This window comes from Macrosteles quadrilineatus, unplaced genomic scaffold, assembly GCF_028750875.1.
Source record: "Macrosteles quadrilineatus isolate MER2022 unplaced genomic scaffold, UCM_ALF_1.0 Scaffold_1__1_contigs__length_201487025, whole genome shotgun sequence".
Taxonomy (NCBI): domain Eukaryota; kingdom Metazoa; phylum Arthropoda; class Insecta; order Hemiptera; family Cicadellidae; genus Macrosteles; species Macrosteles quadrilineatus.
The window spans coordinates 64,509,318-64,534,848 of NW_026542594.1; the positions used below are offsets into that span (position 1 = coordinate 64,509,318).

The 25,531-nt window shown below is 34.9% G+C and overlaps 1 protein-coding gene across 8 annotated transcripts; it reads left to right on the forward strand.

The window, feature by feature from the left end:
* LOC128983391 (uroporphyrinogen-III synthase-like) lies at nucleotides 1-25,450 on the forward strand. Of its 8 annotated transcripts, none has more exons than XR_008489837.1 (6): nucleotides 1-268; nucleotides 3,944-4,147; nucleotides 8,168-8,421; nucleotides 10,136-10,254; nucleotides 10,685-10,799; nucleotides 25,337-25,450. XR_008489837.1 is itself a non-coding variant. In XM_054402659.1 (6 exons), coding segments are annotated over exons 1-5 (765 nt in total). In that variant the 5' UTR covers nucleotides 1-81; the 3' UTR covers nucleotides 10,686-10,720; nucleotides 25,337-25,450. The 8 variants fall into 8 exon arrangements, 6 of the variants coding, with proteins under 6 accessions (XP_054258634.1, XP_054258636.1, XP_054258637.1 ...); XR_008489838.1 differs by lacking the exon at nucleotides 10,685-10,799 and adding an exon at nucleotides 20,675-20,761; XM_054402659.1 differs by having other exon boundaries at nucleotides 10,685-10,720.
* Nucleotides 25,451-25,531: the final 81 nt, after the last annotated feature.

Below are 25,531 nucleotides of genomic sequence, written 5' to 3' on the forward strand. Positions count from 1 at the left end.
CTTGGATCCCTCTCTTCTATGCCCAGTTTCACTACAACAACACCTTTTCTTTGAGTCAGTGGAATAGATAGATTAAGTAAAATGAAGGATGGTAAGAACTCTGTGTTAATTTTCAAAGCCATAGCTGATGACTTGGGTGATAAAGATCCTTATGTGAGTGCCTTAACTGAGCAAGGCTATAGTGTACTGACAGTTCCAGTTCTTGAGCTAAAATATAGGAATTTGATTGTGCTCAAAGAAAAACTTGATCGGCCAGAAAAATATGGAGGTAAGTTAACTAAACATTTTATTTTATATTTTCAGTCTTGCCATTGATAATATTTAATTCACACAAATGATATATTTTATTCTGTACAATAATAGTTCTCTTTTGGTAAAAACTATCATTACTTATTAAAAAGCAACAGCTTAATGATAATCATATCTTATGTCCATAAATAATATTCTAGTAATTACTTCTTAAGATTGGTGATTCCATTTTACTACCCTCAATTTTACCACGCTTGTAATATATACTAATCAAAATAAAATGAGAAGTATACTTAAAAAATAACCTATAGTTTAAACCGAAATAAGAAACAAATTTGAAGAGAGATTATCGAATTCAGACGCCTAAGTGTTTGAAATGAAATGTGTTTATTGTCCTTTGAATTTCTACAAATCATTGACAATGTCATAAAATAGCTAAAGTTATAGCATAGTCAGTTAATAAATAAAATATAGCTAACTAGAGAATGAGACATGTTACAATTTATACTGTATTTTAAATATGGAAAGTAAATAAAGATACGTCTTATAACACTTAAAACATATATTTACGCTTATACTGTTACTCACAAGACGGTAAATATACAAAAGATGGTAAGTGGTGATCGATTTCGATTGGACACTCCAATCATCATCAGACCCAATAGGCGAATGTATATATAGCGAATGAGATTTGCCTATTGGGTCTGATGATGATTGGAGTGTCCAATCGAAATCGATCACCACTTACCATCTTTTGTATATTTACCATCTTGTGAGTAACAGTATAAGCGTAAATATATGTTTTAAGTCTTATAAGACGTATCTTTATTTACTTTCCGTAAAATTAATAACACGTACAATGCTGATCAAGAAGTTATTTATTTTAAATACAATTGAATAATCTTATTCTTAAGAAAATTTGGTAGCATTTACAATCATGGAAGTGATTAAATCCACAAACATCTATAAACAACAAAATCCAACAGTACTTTGGTCAATTTGCCAACTCTACTTACAAATTTAAAAACCTGTTTTCTTTTGAAAGCTTAACCAATTTGCCACAGAAAATAGGTAAAAATCATGAAAATTTAAAAAAATATTTTTTTTCACTTCTTTGTACATTGGACACTATTACATCCAAAAAGTATGATATAATACATGTCTGAATGTTATTATATGTTATAACCAACGGGTTTTGCTCTTTACGATAGCTACAAGATCATAGGACACCTTCTTATTCAAACGCGGATTTCCGCAACATTGAAATTTCACATTTTTAAGACAAAATATGATATATCTTAAGAGCCACTAAAGTTACAATGTTGAAATTTTTACTAATTATTCTAGATATTTAGGTAGAATTAGGTAGCCTATCTAAGTTAATTAGGTACAAAAAAATATTTGGTAATTCTTTTTTCTAAAGAAAAATTACCTATATTTAATGTGTCACAGCAAAAAAAGTATCTGAGATACCGGTATTATTAAGAATCTACCTAAATATTAAGTATAGATAACTGTATTTAAAAAACCACCAAATTTATCAAAATCCATGAAGAACTCTCTTCAGAATATCAATTTTTAAAAACCCTTACAAATTGACCGAAAAACCTCTATTTTATTTTTTTACCACCTTATAATTTATATTTAGAAGTAAACCAAAATGTTTCTATTTTTTGTTAGTTATACCCTACTAGAAAAAAATTGTTTCATGACTTACCTAATTAAATTTTAAAACTTCACTCTTTTCAGTTGGGAATCCCCTTAACAAGACGTTGAAGTAGGTACACATTGAAATAATTATGTACCTAATACAAATTATATATCAGCGCAAATGATTAAATATTAAGAAAATCAAGTTGATTTTGAATCCAATCACAATTAATTTTATATTTTCTTTCAACCATTCAGAAAATGTTGTTTCACAAGGCAAAGGAACTGATCTTATAATACTACATTATTTATTAACTGCATTATTTGTTAACAAAGTGCAGTTTACAAAATATTATTAAGTATAATAATTTTTATGATTGTTTCTATCAACTGTAGGATATGACAAGCGGTGGGTTAATGTACCTTGATTTGTCGGGCTTACTTTACGAAACTGCATTATTGTCGGGACCACATAAGTTTGCAGTTGAGGGAGGAGCCTATTTACCATATGGTTTTCAATGAACCAATGAGAACGGTGTGGTGTTGCCAAATCTAACAATACCAGCTGATTTGAAAATATAGCTTTGTATATTTTTATTAGTGTTGTCAATGGGTGATGTGGCAACGTCGCACTAGCCTCGTCTTGTGATTGGCTGCCACCAACTGCAAACTTACGTGGTCCCGACAATAGAAAAGTTTACCTAATGTGAATATAAATCTATCTATATAATTAATACGCTACATGAAACTTTGTCGGTTGAACTCCTCCGCCATTTCTTACCCGATTTTATCCATTGACGTCTGATTGGAAACAGCGTGTAGCGTAGATTTGCAAACTGGCCTTACATTTTTGAAAAAGTCCCTTGGGCTCTGCCCCAGTGGCTTTGGAAGTTCCCATGTTATCCTTATGAAGAACATAATTGTTTACATTTTGATCAGCTGTATAGTTTAATTGCTGTTATTTATTTTTCAATTCAATGAAACGCATTGAGTACAATGATTTACTATTTGAGTTTATGTAAACATGGTAGTATGGTTGTATCTTAAATTTGTGTATTTATCGTTGTTTTTTGTCGCTATGACAGATCGTGTTAGCATGATTGTAATTTAAATTTGTGCATTTATCGTTATTTTATGTACAGTAGACTCTTTCTTATCCGGACTCCTCGGGACCGAGGCCAGTCCGGATAACGGGTTTTCCGGTTAAACCAACGTCCCCAAAAACTTGTTAAAACAGACCGTTTACTGTGATACTCGACATAAATTTAGGAGAGCATTGTATTTAGATACGTGATCACTGGTCTCAAATCTTTCCCACGAGATCAGTCGTTTTAGTACCGCCCACTTCCTGCCGATCTAGTCCGGTTAAACCATTGTGCTGATAAAAATTGTCTGGTTAAAGAGATGTCATTTCCGACGAGTGTAGTCCGGTTAAACCGATGTACTGTTAAAAGGTGTCCGGATAAGAGGGAGTCTACTGTAGCTATAATTTGTTTATTTGTTGTTTTTTTTTCTTTTAAATGCCTCCGACGGGACGACAACAAAACATACAGACAGGAGGCGTAATCGTGATAACGACCGCAGCTACAGAACAGTGGCGCGTAATAGTCTTAACTCATCACAGTCAGCACCTGATCCTGATCCAATCTCAACTATTAGGTTACAAATGTGCCCTAACACTACCCCAAAACGACTTTTCGTTCTCAATTGGTCCTCTACCAATGACCTGTGATGCCTGTACAGCGAGGCATTTTGAGAAGGAGAAAACCAGCCAGAATGCTTTAGGTTTATCAATAACGAAGATAAACATTGTCTGAGTTATACACCATTAGTCTTTTGAGTTGACTCTTTTAAACTCATTGTAATTTGACTGTTATTCGTTTTGAAATAACTCCTGTAATACTTTGCATTTGCTCGAATTCGAGCAACATGTACACCTGTACTGTATTATCAGAGTATACATCTAACAAATGGTGTGTATGCAAGAAAACAGTGATTGGCAGCACACAGTCCATGTTGATACTCACTATGATTTTCCTACTAGGGATGATACTGAGCAACCCACGCTGCGTGCAGGCCATAGCAGAAGCTGTGGGAGGGGCAGAGGGACTCCCTGAGGAATGGAGAGAGAGACCTGCCTACACTGTAGGGGAGACCACAGCACAACTAGCCTCGGAACTGCTGGAACTAGACACCTCGGACACTGCCTCAGCCAACGCTGCTTCTCTGGCATCCATCATACTTAAGAGTGAGTCACTAATCCAAACGAAGAGTCCAAGGGAAAAATGGGCTAACCTCGCAAAAGTAAAATTTCCAAGAGAGCCAAAAGAAGGTTTTTCAAGGAACTAATTGCCAGACCATTGCTTGAAAAATTGAATGGGGGTTGCCCTGTTCTTGCCTATGCTCATTGTGGGTTGTCCCATTCTTCCCCTGTATGTGTTTATTTCAAAGGTGATTTACTCGTGTAAGGAGCCCATTTTTGTCAGTTTTCAATATGGCAAACTGTTTGGATTTAAAAGATGTATTCAGAACAGTTCATAACTAAATTTTGCATTTTTTGAGGGTTAGCCCGTTTTTCCCTTGGACTCTTCAACATCATAATTCAGGAAAAATATGTAATTGCTAGAGTACTTGTAAAATTGAGTTACTGCACTAACCGTACTTACTAAGGCATTAAATTCAAAATGATAGTAAATCAACACTTTCCATGGTGCATAGTGTTTGTTTTTCTGAAACATTTTTATCAATAAATAAAATGATGTCTTTATAAATCAACCAGGAATGAAAAAAACTTAAAATAAAACAGTAATATTGTTTGTTGTAAACAAATTGTCAAACTACATTAAGTGACATGATCAAGTCGGACTACACAATGTGGATCAATCAATGAATGATTGTCGACTTTAATCTCCAATAGTTTCAATTTGTCAAACCCATGGTGTAAATGTCCCTGATGTAGTCCTTGGTTGGTAAGGGAAAGGAAAGTGTACATATAGTATAGGATGAGAGTGAGAGCACCAGTGAGAATGACCGTTTAATCTTGAGTGTCCGACAAGCTTGAGTGTCTGGATTTACTTATATCCGACATAGAAAAATGAACTCAGTGTTGGGAATAGTTTAAACGTGTTGCCTGTGTCTTCCTGTACTTCCCAATAAAACTTTATGTATTGTTATGTTAAAACAGAGTGTTGAAAAATACAATTTGTAACAAATAAATTGATGCACTAGTGAATGACCATAAAACATTTTAAAGTTGTACAAACCCTCCTCATTTTCACCAATAATACGATCAAGAGTCTCACAAAGAAATGGGACACCCTATAGAAAAATAACCATTTCAGGATCATTAGAATATAAGTTAGATTCTAGTGAATAACCCCTTTTCATCTAGTATAATATTGTATCCCTTAATCTTTGGTCAAATTCTAGTTATATTGTACCCACATGATTTCTGATGAGATTTTGTGAAAAACTTTGGAAGAAAATCCATTTAAATCTAGCTAGTTAAAAACCAAATGGTCATTCACTGGTTACGCCCAACGTCGTGGTCCAGTAAATGACAGCCTGTTTAGATACTTATTTGGGATTTTGATCTTAATTGAGAACTGAACTGTTACACAGTTAAGCAGGAAACGCTCTCTGACAAGACACCTTCCGACAAGTCTCCGACACCTTCCAACAAAATTACTTTGCATGGCTTTAAATGGACTGTAACCCACTAGTCCGACGCTCTCCGTTCCAACACCTTCCGACAACATTGCTCTCTGGGGCATTATTGGATCCGATTTTTCTCCAGTCTGCGTGCAGTGCACCAGACCTAGATTAGTCACTGTCTAGCTACGTGTATGGCCTGAATATTGACGAATGTTTGATCAAAGCAGTTTGGCAGTATCCGTTTCTTTATACAGTAGGTTATAAAAGCAGCCTGATGAACATATTCTGATGTTTTCAATTATGCAAGTTCTATGGATTCGAGTGGGGATTGGTTCTTGTGGACCAACTAGTGATGTGTCAAAACCGAATCTCAAATCTCAAAACCATCAAAACTTAGGAAAAGTTTCGGTTTCGAGATTCGATCACCAAGTTTTGAGATTCAAAAGTTTCAAAATTGAAGATTTTGGCAGTTTTATTTTTTAAACTGCTGAAATTTTTTTGTGCCATTGTTATTGTTTTCAATGCTGTTTCCAAACAAGCTGGTAGAAACAGAGCAAACATCACCATTAACAGTAATGAAACAAGTAAATTTTATTCTGAACTTTAAAAGGTATCTTAAATACTATAACTGGTACAATTCAGTTTCACGTCAATATTTACTAAACACAAAGAAATATTAACCACTAATTAATTGTTCTAATTAATCTAATATTCATGTCTATGTTGGTGTTAATTTTTTTTTGTTGGTTGTTTATGAAAAATTATTTTGTATTGGGTTTTAAGATTATCAGTCACATTCACATATTTATGTTATGTCACGGTCAGGAGTCTATCTCTTTCAGTTTTGATTGCATGCTTAACATTTTATGATTATGTGTATTTTTTTGTAACCTTAACCTTTGTAACCAGCTAAGTAAAAAAGTTTCACGTTTAGGTTTTGAGATTCGAGATTCGAGATTCGGGATTCGATTTTTTAAAGTTTCGGTTTCGGTTTTGAGATTCGAAATTTCTGGTTTGGACCATCACTAGGACCAACTATTATAGAAAATGATTATGCGAACAAAGACCAATGGGTTATTGCCTTAAAAAGTGTGGAAGGTGTCGGAGACTTGTCGGATCGGAGAGTGTCGACTAGTGGGTTCCCTGCTTTACTGTAATTTAATTATAAAATATTGCAGTTTCCATTAGTAATCATCAATCAAAGAACCATGACAAATAAAATCAACCTTGTTTGTACAAGATGAAGATACTATAGTGAGAAGCTTTAAGGCCTACCATACACGTTCCGGTTTTCCTTCAGTCCCGGACTGTACAGTCCTGGACTGAAGGAAAAACTGAACGTGTATGTCGATTCCTTCAGGCAGATCGTTGGCCGGACGGCCGGATGTGAAACACATCCGGCCAGGCCCGGCCTTGAGGCCGATTTGAACGTGTATGGCGAATCCCGCAGTCCAAGACAGTGCTGCTTCCCCCCTCCCACCACATTTTCAGCATTATCGCATGTGCATGTGACTTTTTTACTTCAATAAGCAAAGAACACCATAACAGGTACATGAGGGAAGCAGCTTATAAAGAGTTATCAGATTTATGAACAAATCTGACACAAAAAGAACAAAGGATACTGTGGTGAAAAAATAAACAACTTACGGAGTGCATTTAGAAAAGAGTTACAAAGTAAAATTTTCACAAAAGTGGTACTTCAGTGAGCTTAACTTCCTGTTAGACCAAGAGGAGGCAAGACGACTCCTGCCAAACTGTGCAGTTCCGGACTGAGCGTGTGTGGGGAGGTCACGACTCCGGCCAAACTGTGCAGTTCCGGTCTCAAGGCTCGGCCTTCAGTCCGGGACGGAACGTGTATGGTAGGCCTAAGATAGTTTGTACAATTAAATTTTGTTGTGTTGCAAAAGGATTCAGACTTTCTTTTGTAACCAATGACAAGGATTCCAATCAGGCTCCAAAGGTACTTTTCCTACCGCTGCATGTAAATTATCACATTGCCACAACTGTAAAAACGCAAAATAGCTAATTTTTGGTTTATTCATCACTACTCATGTTTCTGAGCAGTTGATTTCACAGTTGGTGTTTCTATAAAACACTAACATCTGGTAATGCATCACTATGAAAGTAAAGCCTTCTCTAATACAAGGTCGCAGCCTTGTGTTGGTGTGGCAACATCGCGCCGGCCAATCTATTGCCATGGAAATAACAGTAATAGCGAACAGGTTAACATAAAACTAGTGTAGACGTTCTATTATAAATTAGTGCAAAAGCTGTTTTGGTTTGTTTACTACCCAGCTTTACCCGTTTTCATATTGAATTACGAGTTCCTAATGTTTTGTGTTGTGTTTTTATTTTAATGTAAATGTAAGTGATGCTTTCGTATCGTACCAACCGATGAAGTGGTACTGTAGTACGGTTGCAGTGAACATGTTGTGGTGACCAATACTGAAAGGAATAGTTGAAACAAGGTAATTACAGCCTACAGTAATAATGTTTATTATAGTTCATAATAATGAATTCTTATAATTTCCTGTGCCAACTTGGAGAACAATATTCCTTTGTATTTATGGCATTTCCCAGTTTTTATATTGCATTCTTATGGCATGGCTCCTAGAGAGATCCCTCTACCCACTGCTGCTACCCTCTGGCAATGTGAACCTGGACACTATGGATCGTCTGCTCAGCAAGGGAGGAGTGCCTACAGACCTGGTGGAGGTCTACACAACAGTTCCTCATCCGAGAGTAGAGGAAAACCTCAGATCTGTCTTGGAACAATCCATCCCTCACTACATAGTGTACTTCAGTCCGTCTGGTGTCCACACTTCCTACCCCATACTGAAAGAGGCTGTTGATGTAGAAAAAACTAAGGTACTTAGTGTTATTGTTTAATAGTTTTCGTTGTGTTTGTGTCATAACAAAACAAACTATTTTTCAAGGTTTTCAGCATATTAAAGTACCGAGTGTACACAAAAGAAGTAAACAACTTTGTTTAAAAATTACTGCGAAGTTTTACTCACTTAGGAAGAGTAAGATACACCATTAGAAAGATAATACCTCAAGCTTTTTCTATGTACTATAAGTTTTCAATATGTGAACTATGGTTAGCTTTGTAGACATTTATTCTAAAATCAAATTCCGACCAAACCTTTTGAACAGTGGCCTAATCAACACATTGGACTGCAGCAGTATTGGGATGCGTAATCTCCATGAGATTCAATGGCAAAGGAGGTACAAAAACTATGTCTTTGACATAACCCCACAAGAATAAAATCACATGGGGTTAAGTCTGGGCTTCGTGGACGTCTAATGTAAGAGGTGCAGATTGTCGTCAGCAGCACGGCCAATCCAGAGCTGCAGTAGACTGTAGTCAAGGTAGTCTCTTACATCGTACAGCCAGTGTAGTGGATAACACCATCTTTCACTCCATACCCACCTTGGGCGTTGATATCCTCAAAGTGTTTACAACCGTTCCACGGATTAACTCAACCTGATCATTACACGTTGCTGATCTCCTGGAGCTCTTTCCTTTTCCTAAGTAGCCCGTGGCCTTCCGATGCCAGTCGTAGATTGACTTCCTATTTGGAGGGTCTCTATGATAACACGTCCAAAAAATACGTTGAACAGTGGTAGCAGATCAAGTTCTTTCAAACTTCAGAACAGAAAAAGACTTTTCTGTAATAGTATTGACCATTTTTAACTAATTCAATAAATAACATTTTTTACCACATTATTTGGATTGTTGACAACTGTGTGCCAGCTTTGTGGGAAAAACTTGGGGTGTTTCCGACACAGTGATGACAACCGCAGCAAGGTCGGGCGCTTAGATTGTGATAAATTTATGTACAAGTTGTTTACTTATTTTATGTACACCCGGTATAATTCATCAAAAAGTTGAAACTGTTTCAAGAGTTGCGGTATCATTGGTTGCTCAGTGATTAAATTGGAACAATCCTATTTTGTCCTTTAACTCATGTTAGGCATTAAACCTTTCGTGTAAGTACCTGTTTCGTGGCTAGGTAGCCACACTAATGCTAACCCACTGGGGCTAACTAGCTCATTAAATCTAACTTGCAAGCGCCAGTAGCAACGTGAGCTTATAGTGGTTCACATTATTTAGTAACACAAATAGTTATTTGTGTAACTAGTGTGCAAAGTGACACACTTTGCTGCACACAAGAGAAACGTTTCTCAAGTGCAGCAAAGGCACTTTTCACTCACGTAACACATTAAATTTCTCCTACAGTTACTATAAAGCATATAAATAATTAATTAGACTTTCAAACAATATACAACACGTTTTTAGGTTATGTTAAATCCTGGCGTAGAACGAAATGGGAAACACTGCACCACTGTATTGTAGTTGTAGTATCTTTAGGTGTTTTCAACTTATTTTCAAGCGTACACATATTAAGTGTTTTATAAAAGCTCATTGTTTTGTGTTGTTTGGTTGGAATACTGGAGTGCGGCAAAAGTAAGTAAATGCCAAATGCAGCAATTAGCTACTTTGCGTGCTATAATCAGTGCAAGGAGGCTCACTTTGCCAGGTAACTGTAGGAAAATAATCATGATGCCATTTTTTCAGTGGATATCTATTGGACCCACAACAGGGGCAGCTATTGAATCTTACGGAATAAAAGTGTCTGCTTCGGCTGCTAAACCAACACCCGAGTGCTTGGCAGCTGCTATTGCCAGCAGTTCATAGTAAGTTTTTCATTTTAGTTGAACTTTTAGGTTCAACTAAACATTAGTACCACATTAAATGCATTAGTTGAACATTAAGAACGTTCAAATAATGGTCAGTATGAGCAACCAAATTAACAACAACTTAAGATTAAATGGTATTTTGCTATTATAGATTTGAATTAAAAAGTGTGTAACCAATATTGACCAGTTATCAGTTGGTAAAATGTTTCTGTTTATTTAACTGTGTTATTAGCCTAATCATTAAATACTTTACTTTAATACTTTATTCTGAAATGGGGACTATTAATACCATTGACTATGTTGTAGAGTTTCACAGAGTGCTTATAGAATAACTTTTTTATCCTTAAGTGAAACCATGATTATTTTCCATTTTGGCAAACAAGCTGACATTATTTAGCTGCAGTTTCAAAATGTTAATTTTTTTCAGATATATGTAAAAGAACTTATGGTATAGCAGAAAATTGTAAGCATTTATTTCTCTGCCCATTGTTGATTGATCTGCCCATTTATTTACAGAATTGAGACAATGCCTCTAGTAACAGGTAGAGCTATTTGATATTTGAAAAAGCTATTTGATATGATAACAGAAATAAATTGTCCTACTACTGCATGGAAATTATGACATTTTAACACCTGAAACAGTACGGTATGCAAAATATCTAAATTTCGCTTTATTCAATCCCGCTAGCTAAATCAGCTGATTTCACTGTTGACATCTCTATAAAACACTAACATCCAGTAAGCAAATAACATAACCTAATTGACAATTTATATACAACTAAAAAGTGAATCTGTGTGTTATGATAAGTTAATTCTGGTGGTAGGAAAAATCTTGTGTATATTACGAGCCCAAAAGTCTTGCCACTCTCAAAAAGGATGGCCGTATGAAGCTTCGAGCGGTGTGCGGCAATGTCATTCTTTACACTCTTAATAGACAGAAATAGCTATTTTGCTTTGAATGCACTTAATGAAACTAGTCTTAAAATTTAAAACTTGTTGCCTGGCTTGAAGAATCTTCACTGCTTATTAATTAATCTGCTCATGCTTACCATTGTGGTTAGAGTTATTGCCTTGTATTGCTAAGAAAATAAAAATATTCAATAACTTTTATCTTATCCAAATAAAATTAACATTGGCTTAGAATAATAAAAAGTTGGTCAATTAACCATCTGCCAAAACATGGCCACTGGATTTGCATCCCGATCCCACCACTAAAAGTTTCTCAGTACAATGTATCTTGTACTGAACACTCTTTGTTTGCACTTGAGGCCCATGCCATTCATTCTCCTTGGGATTGGACATAGAGATATCCTCTTGGAGTAGACATACAAGGGTTGTCCGTCGTAAATTAAGGTCTCCATCCCCCCATTGCAGCAACACAAGCTAGTTCAAATATAAGACCAGAGATGTCTTTTACTTCATCCATTCTAGCCTGTAACCACTCCTATAAGGATAATAGTCTCTTCATAGTATTCATAAATGTTGTAAGGACAATTGACGTTCCCACCAAGTAAAGTTTGTGTTCAGCGATTAGCTTCTGGGGGTCCTTCAACCGTGATTGAAGTCCTTTGCCAGTCAACAGATATTAACTTTTCGGACGTGGAAATTGTACCGAAGATTCGGAGGGTTTTTGCAGGTGGTCTTTTTGGATGGAAAACATTTGTACAAAGTTTTCCATTGCTTAGGTTGTATGCTGTTTTTTATCAGTCTCGTTGATAGTTGCGACTTAATTTAGGGGAATTTTGCATGTGAATCACAGTGTCATTGAAAGAGAGGTATGGTCGAAATAATAGAGGAAATAATTATGGTGTAGAACTATAATGGTCTATATGTTGTTCCCCGGGAAGCCTTGCAAGTAAGTATACTTGACAGCTAAGTGAAATATGTATTGCAAAAAGTAAGGTTTGCAGAAGGACAAGGAAAATTAAGTGGGACCTCTTTCTGAGTGACTCTAACTAACTAAAGTACAATTATTTTGAAGGATTTCTAATTGAGTGTAAATATTCTACATTGTGTTTTAAGATAGTAGGGATCTTTCCAAACGGGAAGTTATTATTGCCTATTACCCATGTGAAAAATTACGTCAAATTTTGAATCTACTAGATTTGTTTTATTTGGCTATCAGATAATAATGTTTTTATCAACAGGCTTAGCTATGTAAAAAATTAATTTAGGATGTGTGTTTTTTTCATCTGGTTTTATTCATTTAGAGGGGGTTTGGAAACTCGAGTTCAGCTAAAACGCGCCCAGTGTTAGGCGCGCCTAACTTAAGTACGCTGATCAAAAGCTGGGCTTGGGAGCTTGTGCCTATGTAGAAATGGTCGTAGAGCAAGTATAAGCGGGCCTAAGTCGCAGCACGGCTAGATGGTCAGGTAATCGCGGGAAATCTAGGTTTTGAGGTTCGCAACGACCACTGCAGAACATGTTACTGTCGACAACAACAAAAGATGAACAATTAACGATGAATACAATTTAATCTTGGTATATCAATGATGGCTAATTAGTAGCCTATTAGTTATATTTTTGTAAGTTTCTGCAAAAATGTAGTGTTGTGTTTTACATCTCAATGCCTGAAGAACCATAATTTTTTTATTATAAAACCAATTTTTAAGAGTTAACTTTATTTTAACTTTACGTTTTAGAAATATTTAATCAGTTGCAATATCTTTAATTACTACACCTTATAAAGACGTACAGAGCAACAAAGGTTTCTGAAAATCAATATCATTTATTTCAGAGATCAGAAACATTAATCACTTAACAAATTTTACCCCATGTTTGGAACAGTAACAGCTGAAACTCAAAGTCATGCAATAAAAAGCTTCAAAATTAAGATACTATACCCCCTACCATGTAGTCAATTAGGTAGTATACTTAAGACTAAGTAGGCCAAAGACATATATATTTTATGGTTCTCAAATTTCACAAAATACACTTTCCAAATAAAATCAAATACGCTCTTATTACTTCCAAATATTGTACTAAATAATAAAATACTGGAAAGGTCTTACTTTAATCAGAGACACTGGGTTTAATGGTCAGAACTGGAACTAGCAGTTACCATGCAAATAGAAGTGGTACAAAGAAGCTACTGGACCAAGAAGTGGTAGTACCAAGAAACAAGAAGTGGTTGATATCTGTCTAAAAACATCACACAAATCCGATAAAAACTATTCTCTACAAATTCTAATAATTAAAAATGGATTTAAGATCCTTACAACACTTTGTGACAATGTGCTTCTCACGAACAAAACTCTACAGGTCTGTATGAACTTTACTTGTTTTCTTTTCTTGTAAAATGCATTACAATTGGTTTGAAAACTATTCTTTACTTTACATATTTTTCCAAAAATGATTTCTACAAATGCTATATACAATAAATCTCTTAAATCTTATTATTACACAATATTAAAATCTACTTACAATTTCTACAGCAACCACATTTAATAGACCATCATTTCCACTGAACTTAACTGACACAACTTGAATTTAGTGATGTGACGAGTTGAGTTGGCGAGTCGAGTTGACTCGAGTCAAGACCCGAGTCGAGTCAACTCAATTCCAACTCGAGTTCTTTTACGAACTCGTACGGAGATTGCCGAAGCTACACGAACTCGTAACGTTACGAGTCCGACTCGCAAAAGCCGAGTCAAGAAACCGAACTCATACGGAGAAAGCCGAACCTTAACGAACTCGGGACGTAACGAGTTGACTCGAGTTTACTCGCACTCGCTTTCGGCCAATAGCGTCACAGCTTTACGAGTCAACTCGCATAGATTCAACGCTATTGGCCGGTACCGAGTCGGCCGACTCGCAAAACTAACGAACTCGTACGGAGAATGCCGAACTCACACGAACTCGGAACGTCTCGAGTCGAGTCGAGTCGACTCGTAAAGCTGACACGCTATTGGCCGGTACCGAGTCGGCCGACTCGCAAAACTAACGAACTCGTACGGAGAATGCCGAACTCACACGAACTCGGAACGTCTCGAGTCGAGTCGAGTCGACTCGTAAAGCTGACATGCTATTGGCCGGTACCGAGTCGGCCGACTCGCAAAACTAACGAACTCGCACGGAGAATGCCGAACTCACACGAACTCGGAACGTCTCGAGTTGAGTCTGACTCGACTCGTAACTCGAGTTCACGGCAGTTGGCGAGTCGAGTCAGGAAAGTACCCGACTCGTCACATCACTACTTGAATTTGTTATCTAGACCACTACCAACCTACAAAGTTAAATCTTTTAAAATCTAGGACACTATTTCTTAAGCTTACTTTAGCCAATGATTAAATAATTTAATTTTGTTTAGGTCATTTCAATTTACTTAATTTACCACGGTACAATACATTGACAGAAATAACAAAAACAAAACGTAATTTTGGAGGTAATGATTGTGTGAAGCCGAGGTAAATGTAAAATATATATTTTAATGCTTAAAAAAAATTTGTTGCCAATTTAAAAATTTTTAAACATGACACCCTTTTGATATCACTAGCACTGGGTCCCAATCAGCTCAGTCACAGCGCAATTAAAAGAAAACAATAATGACTGTGCGGCTTCTGTGCAGTTTTTTTATGTTTTGTTTACTATCTCTTTACTCTTTCATAGGGGTGATGGGTAGGTGTGGGGGGAATGTATGCAACTTATTTTTTTCGTAGCTAATAAAATCTATATATTTAATACACAGTTGTAACACTGTTTTCTTAGTAATTACTGGACCGATCCACAAGATCTATGTGTCAAATTAAAGGGGATCATACATAGATTTGCCGAACTTCATTAGAATTCACGTTTTTTCTAATGGTTAAGACCTACAGCCCTTCAAAACGACCGTGAAGACAGCTATCGCCAGCTGTCGACCCTACATTTTTTCCCCTCCCACAACGACTTCCCCTCTTCTCCCTCTCGACCAATCAGATAACGCCTAGAGTAGAGTTGTACAGTTGATGTTAAAAAAAAGACCTCGCATATGCAACTACCTACTACGGATAATTTACAGATTTCCAAACCAAAACTAATTCGCTATACTTATTTATTAAGTAGTGAATATACTTAAATAATATATGTATTACGACAAAGTATACTAGTGGAAAATTATATAGTTATTTACTTTTATCGCAATATACATATATTACCTAAATAATGTATAGACTCGTTTCTACCTAAAGCTACTGTTTAAAATATAAAAGTAACTATAAAAACTCAGTATAAATAAATTTTTTATTTCAAAATGTCAATATACACTATATTATTATATATTATAATTAATATACATCTATAGATGTATATTAATTATATACATTATATAATTATTAAATTATATTAATTATATACATTAATTATATACATATAGAGGTAGGTATATATGTAAACTTAAATCGTAACAATGTAAATTGTAACCTAAAAGTGTACATATGTTATAACAAAATAAAAAGTGGTGGAAAATAGGTCAAAGTTCCCCTAATCCCTTCCATACCGCTTATGCTGAAAAATCCAGCCAACCTTCGACGGGTAATAGAATTATGTTCCTTAACAATTCCCAAACTTTTTATTGCTGAAATTAGTTAAAGTACATGTAACCTTAAGGTGGACATATGTGATAAGACAATAAAAGTGGTGGAAAATAGGTTAAAGTTCTCCTAACCATTTCCATACCGCGTACGCTGAAAAATCCAGTCAACTTTCGACGGGTTATAAAATTATGTTCCTTACCAATTCCCAAACTTTTTATTGCTGAAATTAGTTGGGTTACATGTAACCTAAAAGTGTACATATGTTATAACAAAATAAAAGTGGTGGAAAATAGGTTAAAGTTCCCCTAACCATTTATCGTACCATTCAATCTGTAGAACTCACTCAACTTTCGACGGATAATAAAATTATGTTCCTTATCAATTCCCAAACTTTTTATTGCTGAAATTAGTAGAAGTACATGTAACCTTAAAGTGGACATATGTTAAAAGAAAATAAAAGTGGTGGAAAATAGGTTAAAGTTACCCTAACCATTTCCATACTGCGTACGCTGAAAAATCCAGTCAATTTTCGACAGATAATAAAATTATATTCCTTATCAATTCCCAAACTTTTTATTGCTGAAATTAGTATAGGTATATGTAACCTAAAAGTGTACATATGTAATAACAAAATAAAAGTGGTGGAAAATAGGTTAAAGTTACCCTAATCATTTATATACCGCTCACTCTGGAAAAACGAGAAAACTTTCGACGGATAATAAAATTATGTTACATATCAATTCCCAAACTTTTTATTGCTGAAATTAGTTGAGGTACATGTAATCTAAAAGTGTACATATGTTATAACAAAATAAAAGTGGTGGAAAATAGGTTAAAGTTACCCTAACCAATTCCATACCGCGTACGCTGAAAAATCCAGTCAACTTTCGACGGATAATATAATAATGTTCCTTATCAATTCCCAAACTTTTTATTGCTGAAATTAGTTGAGCTACATGTAATCTAAAAGTGTACATATGTTATAACAAAATAAAAGTGGTGGAAAATAGGTTAAAGTTACCCTAACCATTTACTTACTATTAAATCTGTAGAACTCACTCAACTATCGACGGATAATAAAACTATGTTCCTTAACCTTTCGAAAATGTCTGGAACACTTTTTTTACTCTTTTTCCAGTTTGTAAATTATTACATCGAGTCAATGTTCGTGTCAGAGCCAGAAACCCATAACCAGCACATCTAAATATAGTAAATATTATTTAATGTGTATAAGGTACCTAAATGTTTTCCCCTTCTTATTACTAAGCTGTATATATACTGTACTATTTTGATAAACTCAGGCCAGTTTAAATTATTAAAGGTGCACTATGGCTAGCTTTGTCTCTCAGGGACTAAGCATTGTATGCTGTGAGCGATGACGGCACTTGGGAGACCTACATCATAGGCAAGCCTGTGGTGACGTGCCATGAGCCGCCTGGAGACAGAGTGCGGTGCGCGGTTTCAAAGATCGAAACCTTATTTAGGTAGACATACTTAATTCATATTCTAAATGTAAAAGGTTGAATTTTGAGGTGTTATATGTTATTACTATTGAAATTGCTTAATTATTGATGTTAGTAAATTGATTTTTTCTAAGAGATGCAAGGGCACGACGACGACAAAAAACCTGATGCATCATAATCAACCAGACTGTAAAGATGCACAGGTGAGAATTAACAATGAATGCTTTAACATATTAAAGTTGCTATCTATAATGCTATTTCATTATGTGGTACTCTGTAATATTTTATATTGCAACTAATTATGTTTTACTCAGAACTATACTAATCTTTTACCATTTTTAGATTTGTTCCAGGTGTTTGATGGCTGGCAAAACGGAGTATTCGGCCACAAGACATCGATCAGTACTGGCATAGATATTAAACATACTCCCTTTGTATTGATTACACAGCTGGGTAAAATCCGGCGTCCGTAATGCAGGCCTTCAAATGCCCATATTTCCATTATGGAGTTAAGCTAACCATAGAAGCACTTTCAGGTGGTTTCAATTGTCTGCTGTAGGTCGATTTGTAGGCAACAAATAGTTTATTTTGTTACAGGTTACTTACAAAAAAGAAGTGAAGCTGTATGTGTGTGTGTGTAGTTGTAAATAATTTTCCTTTGTGTACAATGCAGAGGGCAGCTCAAATACAATTGTCTGTACAATTTTCCTTATTTCATTTGTCAGAATTTTAAATTTGATCAAAGTTTCTTTATAAAATAACAGCCTAATAAACAGAAATTTTCAATTTTAATTATACAAGTTTTTCCTATTATTCATAATTGTATTTGGGCTGTAATGCAGGGTTCTGTCGTGTTAATTATTTTAACAAACAGATTGCGGTCCCCACCCTGTCAAAAACTGCCTGTTCGAATAACTGATTAAGTGGTGTATCGATGGTTCAAGTGAGTTTTGATCATTTTCCACCACATTTTTTTTTAATACATATGTCCACTTTAAGGTTACATGTACCTCTACTAATTTCAGCAATAAAAGTTTGGGAATTGATAAGGAACATAATTTTATTATCCGTCGAAAGTTGACTGGATTTTTCAGCGTACGCGGTATGGAAATGATTAGGGTAACTTTAACCTATTTTCCACCACTTTCATTTTGTTATAACATATGTACACTTTAAGGTTACATGTACCTCAACTAATTTCAGCAATAAAAAGTTTGGGAATTGATAAGGAACATAATTTTATTATCCGTCGAAAGTTGTCTGGATTTTTCAGCGTACGCGGTATGGAAATGGTTAGGGTAACTTTAACCTATTTTCCACCACTTTTATTTTGTTATAACATATGTACACTTTTAGATTACATGTAACTCAACTAATTTCAGCAATAAAAAGTTTGGGAATTGATAAGGAACATAATTTTATTATCCGTCGAAAGTTGACTGGATTTTTCAGCGTACGCGGTATGGAAATGATTAGGTGAACTTTAACCTATTTTCCACCACTTTTATTTTCTTTTAACATATGCCCACTTTAAGGTTACATGTACCTCTAGTAATTTCAGCAATAAAAAGTTTGGGAATTGATATGGAACATAATTTTATTATCCGTCGAAATTTGACTGGATTTTTCAGCGTACGCGGTATGGAAATGGTTAGGGTAACTTTAAGCTATTTTCCACCACTTTTATTTTGTTATAACATATGTACACTTTTAGATTACATGTAGCTCAAATAATTTCAGCAATAAAAAGTTTGGGAATTGATAAGGAACATAGTTTTATTATCCGTCGATAGTTGAGTGAGTTCTACAGATTTAATAGTAAGTAAATGGTTAGGGGAACTTTAACCTATTTTCCACCACTTTCATTTTGTTATAACATATGTACACTTTTAGATTACATGTACCTCAAATAATTTCAGCAATAAAAAGTTTGGGAATTGATAAGGAACATAGTTTTATTATCCGTCGAAAGTTGACTGGATTTGTCAGCGTATGCGGTATGGAAATGATTAGGTGAACTTTAACCTATTTTCCACCACTTTTATTTTGTTATAACATATGTACACTTTTAGATTACATGTAACTTAACTAATTTCAGCAATAAAAAGTTTTGGGAATTGATAAGGAACATAATTTTATTATCCGTCGAAAGTTGACTGGATTTTTCAGCGTACGCGGTATGGAAATGGTTAGGGTAACTTTAACCTATTTTCCACCACTTTTATTTTGTTATAACATATGTACACTTTTAGGTTACATGTACCTCAACTAATTTCAGCAATAAAAAGTTTGGGGATTGATAAGGAACATAATTTTACTAACCGTCGAATGTTGAGTGAGTTCTACAGATTGAATGGTAGGTAAATGTTTAGGGGAACTTTAACCTATTTTCCACCACTTTTATTTTGTTATAACATATGTACACTTTTAGATTACATGTAACTCAACTAATTTCAGCAATAAAAAGTTTGGGAATTGATAAGGAACATAATTTTATTAACCGTCGAAAGTTGAGTGAGTTCTACAGATTGAATGGTAGGTAAATGTTTAGGGGATCTTTAACCCATTTTCTACCACTTTTATTTTGTTATAACATATGTACACTTTTAGATTACATGTAACTCAACTAATTTCAGCAATAAAAAGTTTGGGAATTGATAAGGAACATAATTTTATTATCCGTCGAAAGTTGTCTGGATTTTTCAGCGTACGCGGTATTGAAATGATTAGGTGAACTTTAACCTATTTTCCACCACTTTTATTTTCGTTTAACATATGTCCTCTTTAAGGTTCCATGTACCTCTACTAATTTCAGCAATAAAAAGTTTGGGAATTGATAAGAAACATAATTTTATTATTCGTCGAAATTTGTCTGGATTTTTCAGCGTACGCGGTATGGAAATGGTTAGGGTAACTTTAACCTATTTTCCACCACTTTTATTTTGTTATAACATATGTACACTTTTAGATTACATGTACCTCAAATAATTTCAGCAATAAAAAGTTTGGGAATTGATAAGGAACATAGTTTTATTATCCGTCGAAAGTTGAGTGAGTTCTACAGATTGAATGGTAAGTAAATGGTTAGGGGAACTTTAACCTATTTTCCACCACTTTTATTTTGTTATAACATATGTACACTTTAAGGTTACATTTACGTCTAGTAATTTCAGCAATAAAAAGTTTGGGAATTGATAAGGAACATAATTTTATTATCCGTCGAAGGTTGTCTGTACGCTAAGCGCCAATTCGTTAGCTGGACTTCTAGCTCAAAATAACTAACATTTTATTTATTTTTTTTTTTTTATTTGTTATGCATTCAAGTATTTCCCCCATTTAAATCGTTAATATGTGCTGGAAAACGTTACATTATGTGTTATATTGTTAAAAAAAAGGTTTTAAAATTTTTAATAAATTTGAGGTCTATTTCCGTTTTATTAGATTGTACACAGAATGGGTGGTGGGGGTATGGAATTCTCCGCCCGCCGTTAGCTGGCGATAGCTGTCTTCACGATCGTCCCTTCAAAGGTTGAGTCAATACAATTCTTATTTGAAGAATATAATTTACAGCTTATTTAATAATTGTAAATCATATGTCAGCTGTTTAATGTTTGTTAGATTTGTTATTATTTTTATAACCTTACTTTCAGTATGTAATTATTAATACTAGTGGTCGTCCTGTGGTCGAAACTCGACCAAAAATAATTAATGTACAGACTTCTCTATTTTCTCCCCACACTGTAAATAAAACATGTGATTGGGATTCCTTCCATTTGTTTTGATTTTCTGTTTACATTTTGTTGTTATTTCGTCACTGTCATGGCAACCCAGTTGGTCCATGTTAATGAAGTTTTCAAATTAGTTTTTTGTGCTTATTTTTTAGCCTATTTTAATTTATAAAGGGATTCTGCACATCTACAGGCAAATATCTTTCTAACAGTATGCGTAGATTTCCCCTGCGATGCACACGAGCTGAGAAAAAAGGTTTTAAAGAAACATGCTTGCCTATTAATATATAGATAGATAGGAGTTCCTGTACACACGATTTCAAACAAGGAAAAGTGAATTTGTTAAAGTTGTATACCACAACGTATTATTTGTAAATGTATATGAACATTATTTGTATTTTTTAGTGTAAATTTTTTATTTTAGAATAATGTGTTAGTTTCCCTGCAAAAATGTTGCTGAAAGTGTTTCTGAAGGAATGTGTTGATTGAGTTTTCAAGGAAAAGTGTATTTGTTAAAGTTGTATACCACGATGTATTATTTGTAAATGTATTTAAACATTATTTGTACTTTTTAGTGTCAATTTTGTATTTTCGAATAATGTGTTAGTTTTCCTGCGAAAGTGTTGCTGAAAGTGTTTCTGAAGGAAAGTGTTGATTGAGCTTAGTTTGAGTATGGAACATGAAATTAAACCCAAAGTAGGGGATGGAAACTGTTTGTTTCGATCAATATCATTTATTCTATACGGCCACCAGAACAATCATAGGGAAATCTGTTTGAAAGTTATCCAGAAAATTGTTAAAGAGTGGGAAAAATACAAAAATTTTATCGTAGGCGATGAGTCTTACTCAACATCAGTGTTTGACCGTCACCAATACTAAACTTTACTTTCCCGAGATGGCGAGTACGCTGGATACGTGGAACTACAATGTATCAGTGAGCTATACCCTAACTATTTATTTCGAGTACACAGGGAAGTTGCTGAAGAAACTGTGACTTATGACATTGGTTCTGGCGAAGAATTGTATGACTTGATGTTTAGTGGCAATGTTGACTCGGGTCATTACAGTGTTATAAAACTTTCTCATAATACCCAGGATGAAAAAAGTAGAAAAAGAAAAGGTAAAAAGTCATTAACTGGGCGTAAAGAGACAAACAGAACAAAAACACACGTAGAAAACCATCGAACTAAAAAAGTAAAGAGCAGTGATAGTGTATAATGTGCCCTGGATGTTCCTAAAAAAAAAAAAAAACTCTTTTGAATTGGGATCATTAAATTGGATTTGTCACTACTGCAAATCTTTGAATTTAGAGTCAGAACAGACTAACAGGGACACAAATGCGTTCTCCTTATGTTGTCACAAGGGGAAGGTAAAATTAGCCCCTTATCAACATTCGGAGTTTATGGAGAATCTTATTAACGGGACTACATCAAATGTAAAAGAAACAAAAAAACGATCAAGAAACTATTTGAATAATATAAGATCATACAACTCAGCTTTTGCTATGGTGAGTTCTGAGTCTCACTTAGATGAATCAACCACTTCAATCACTTAGATGAATGGTGGTATATATAACTTTAAAAGATCCATGACTCCTTTTACCATCGGATTGGACCGTTAATACCCTCTAACATTGAACCAAAGTATGCCCAACTCTATATATACGATGTTAACACCGCTGTTACTCACAGAATGGGTCAAAGGTCCAATGTGAAATGCGACCAGCTGCTGATGCATGATTTAAGTGAATATCTTTATTCCATCAATCCCTTCATATCTTCATTTAGAACTATGCCAGATATGTGTTGTAAATATGACTCTGAAATTCTTATGCATATAGTGGAAGACAAACTGTGTGACAGGAGACGCTACAATGATACCGTTCAAACAGATGTGGCTGTTATCTTCTGGTCAGAAGATGGTGCACCCCCTGGTGAGAGAAACTTAATTCAAGATCTAATGGTGTTCGTAAAATTTCTGTGATTGAGCCATCTTTAGACCCATTGGCCTATCCTCTGTTGTTCCCATATGGTGACTTTGGATGGAAACACCAAACAGAACATGACCGTTGTAGTGTAAATCAACGTAAAAAACTACATTACTGCAGTACGCATCCTATCGGCTTGCAATTCGTCCAGATTTCAGCCTATTGCATAGATCACAAAAACTCTACCTGCAATGGACAGTGGACATGTATTGTAGGATTGAGGGCATACGTTTAAACTATATTCGTTTCAATCAAAACAGCCTACGTGCTGATCTTTATCTAAATATTGCTGACTTTGTGCACAAAAGAAGTGGTCTTCAGGACGATGCTGTTGGAAAACAAATAATATTGCCTTATTCATTTATTGGATCTCCACGGAATATGCATCAACATTTTTTATTGCTGACATTATTCCCGTGGTGAAGCACGGGCTGTTAACTAGTATTTATAATTAAGGTACGGGTGATTATATTATAACCAAACTCTCAGTTGAAAAAATTCCACTTAGGGTCCATATTTTTACTGCAGTTAACAGTTTAACCAAATAATTAAGCTTAAATTTAGCTTAATTTTTGTTTTATTTTGAACATCAGAGAAACATTCAAAAAACTTTTTTCAAATATACTTTAAGAATAATGAAATTGATCGGAATTTAATAACGAATTCCAATATAGCATTCTTTTAGTTAATATATAAACAATAAACATGCTAATGAGGTAAAACCCTCATGATGTCCACTTAAACGTGCCCCCTGGCAGGACTAAAGTTGCAGCCTAAACTCACTAATTTTATGAGGAAGATATATTTCTTAATCCTGAAATTGGTCTCCCAAACCCACTGAGATTATCTCCTAAGTCTACTAGACTCCCAAACCAGAAATATTTAGGCGCGAGATTATCCCTGCCCAAGTTAGGTGCGGTCCCTAACTAAATCCGAGCTCGCAAACCTGTTTTCTAGGTGGCAGCCTAAATACTGGAAATGTCCAGTTCTTACGCGCAGACTAGCGCTAATAATACCGAGCTCCCAAACCGCCTCATAATCTCTGCTTCGGATGAACAATGATCAGGCAGAATTAATAGGTATTCAGTGTATTATAGCCTAACTTCTTGCAGGTTGGATATACATTGTTATTACTCAGTAACTCAATTTAGTGTTTCTTGTTATAGTTAGATAAAGAATCCTTGATTTCCTGGAATTTAAAAGGGTTAGTAAAAACAAAGAGAAAATGTCCAAGCAACACTTTGCACTTTCTCTGTTATCCAGTTGTTCATTCTGAAGCTACTGGAAAAAGCAGGAAAAATCAGAGATAATTAAAAATAATGCACCGCTATTACACTTATGATGTTTGATTTAACCATCATATAGGATGAGACCCCTCTGCTACTGACTGGTCTTCTTTGTTTTAGTAATAAATGATTCTTTAAAAAATTAGAAATCATATAACTTTTACAATTAACTGATTAATTAAGGCTAGTTAATAGTTAGTTAAGGCTAGTAATTTTAAGGCTAGTTTAAAATCTGCTTTGTTGTCAATACATAATCTACAAGGCATGTTTTTTATGTAAGTACCGTTTTTAAATTTCTCCGTTCCAGTGCTGCGATTGGCATTTTTGACATTTGTGCTGTGTACGTGCATCTATAGCCTGCGCCGAAAATTTGTCATCTTTACATCCGGTTTCGAGCATTCACAATGGTGCCGCCAATTGAGAATGTCGCCAGCTGTGAAGTGCGCGCTGTAATTAGATTTTTAAGTGCTAAACGTGTGAAAGCCGTTGAAACTCATCGACAGATTAGTGAAGTGTATGGTGAGAACATTATGAGTGACAGAATTGTACCAAGTGGTTAAGAGCATTTAAAGATGGTCGAACCAACATTCATCATGAGCTGTGCAATGGGCGGCCATCTGTCATTACTGATGACTTGGTTTGTAAAGTCGATGAAAAAGTGAGAGAGAACAGACGGTTTACGATCTCATCATTATCCCTTGCCCACTTGCGTACCATTCCGTCCCTCATTATGTTCTCGCCATACACTTCACTAATCTTTCGATGAATTTCAATGGCTTTCACACGTTTAGGACTTAAAAATTAATTACAGCGTGCACTTCACAGTCGGCGGCACCATTTTAAATGCTCGAAAACGGATGTAAACACGGCCGTTTGTCGACGGATTTGTGGCGCAGGCTTGCCAATAGATGCAAATACACAGCACAAATGTCCAAAATGCCAATTGCAGCGCTGGAACAGAGAAATTTAAAATCGGTACTTACTTAATAACATGCCTCGTAATTTTGAGGTAACTATAGTCAAAGAACAAACCTAAATGTTTAACAAAGTATCACTTTCACAAGCATGAATCAAATTAAATTACGATTTAATTTTGAATCAGTGTTTCAGGAAATGTTTTATGATGGCCATCCAAAGAGACCTCAGAAAAAACCAAACACTCTTCTCTTCATGAAACAATGGAATCTCTTGTAAAAATAAAGAAGTACGCACTTAATTAAGTTATTTTTTACCCACTGTCAAAACTCCAGATTCAAGGAGAAAATAAATTATGCCTAATTTAAAAACAAAATATGTA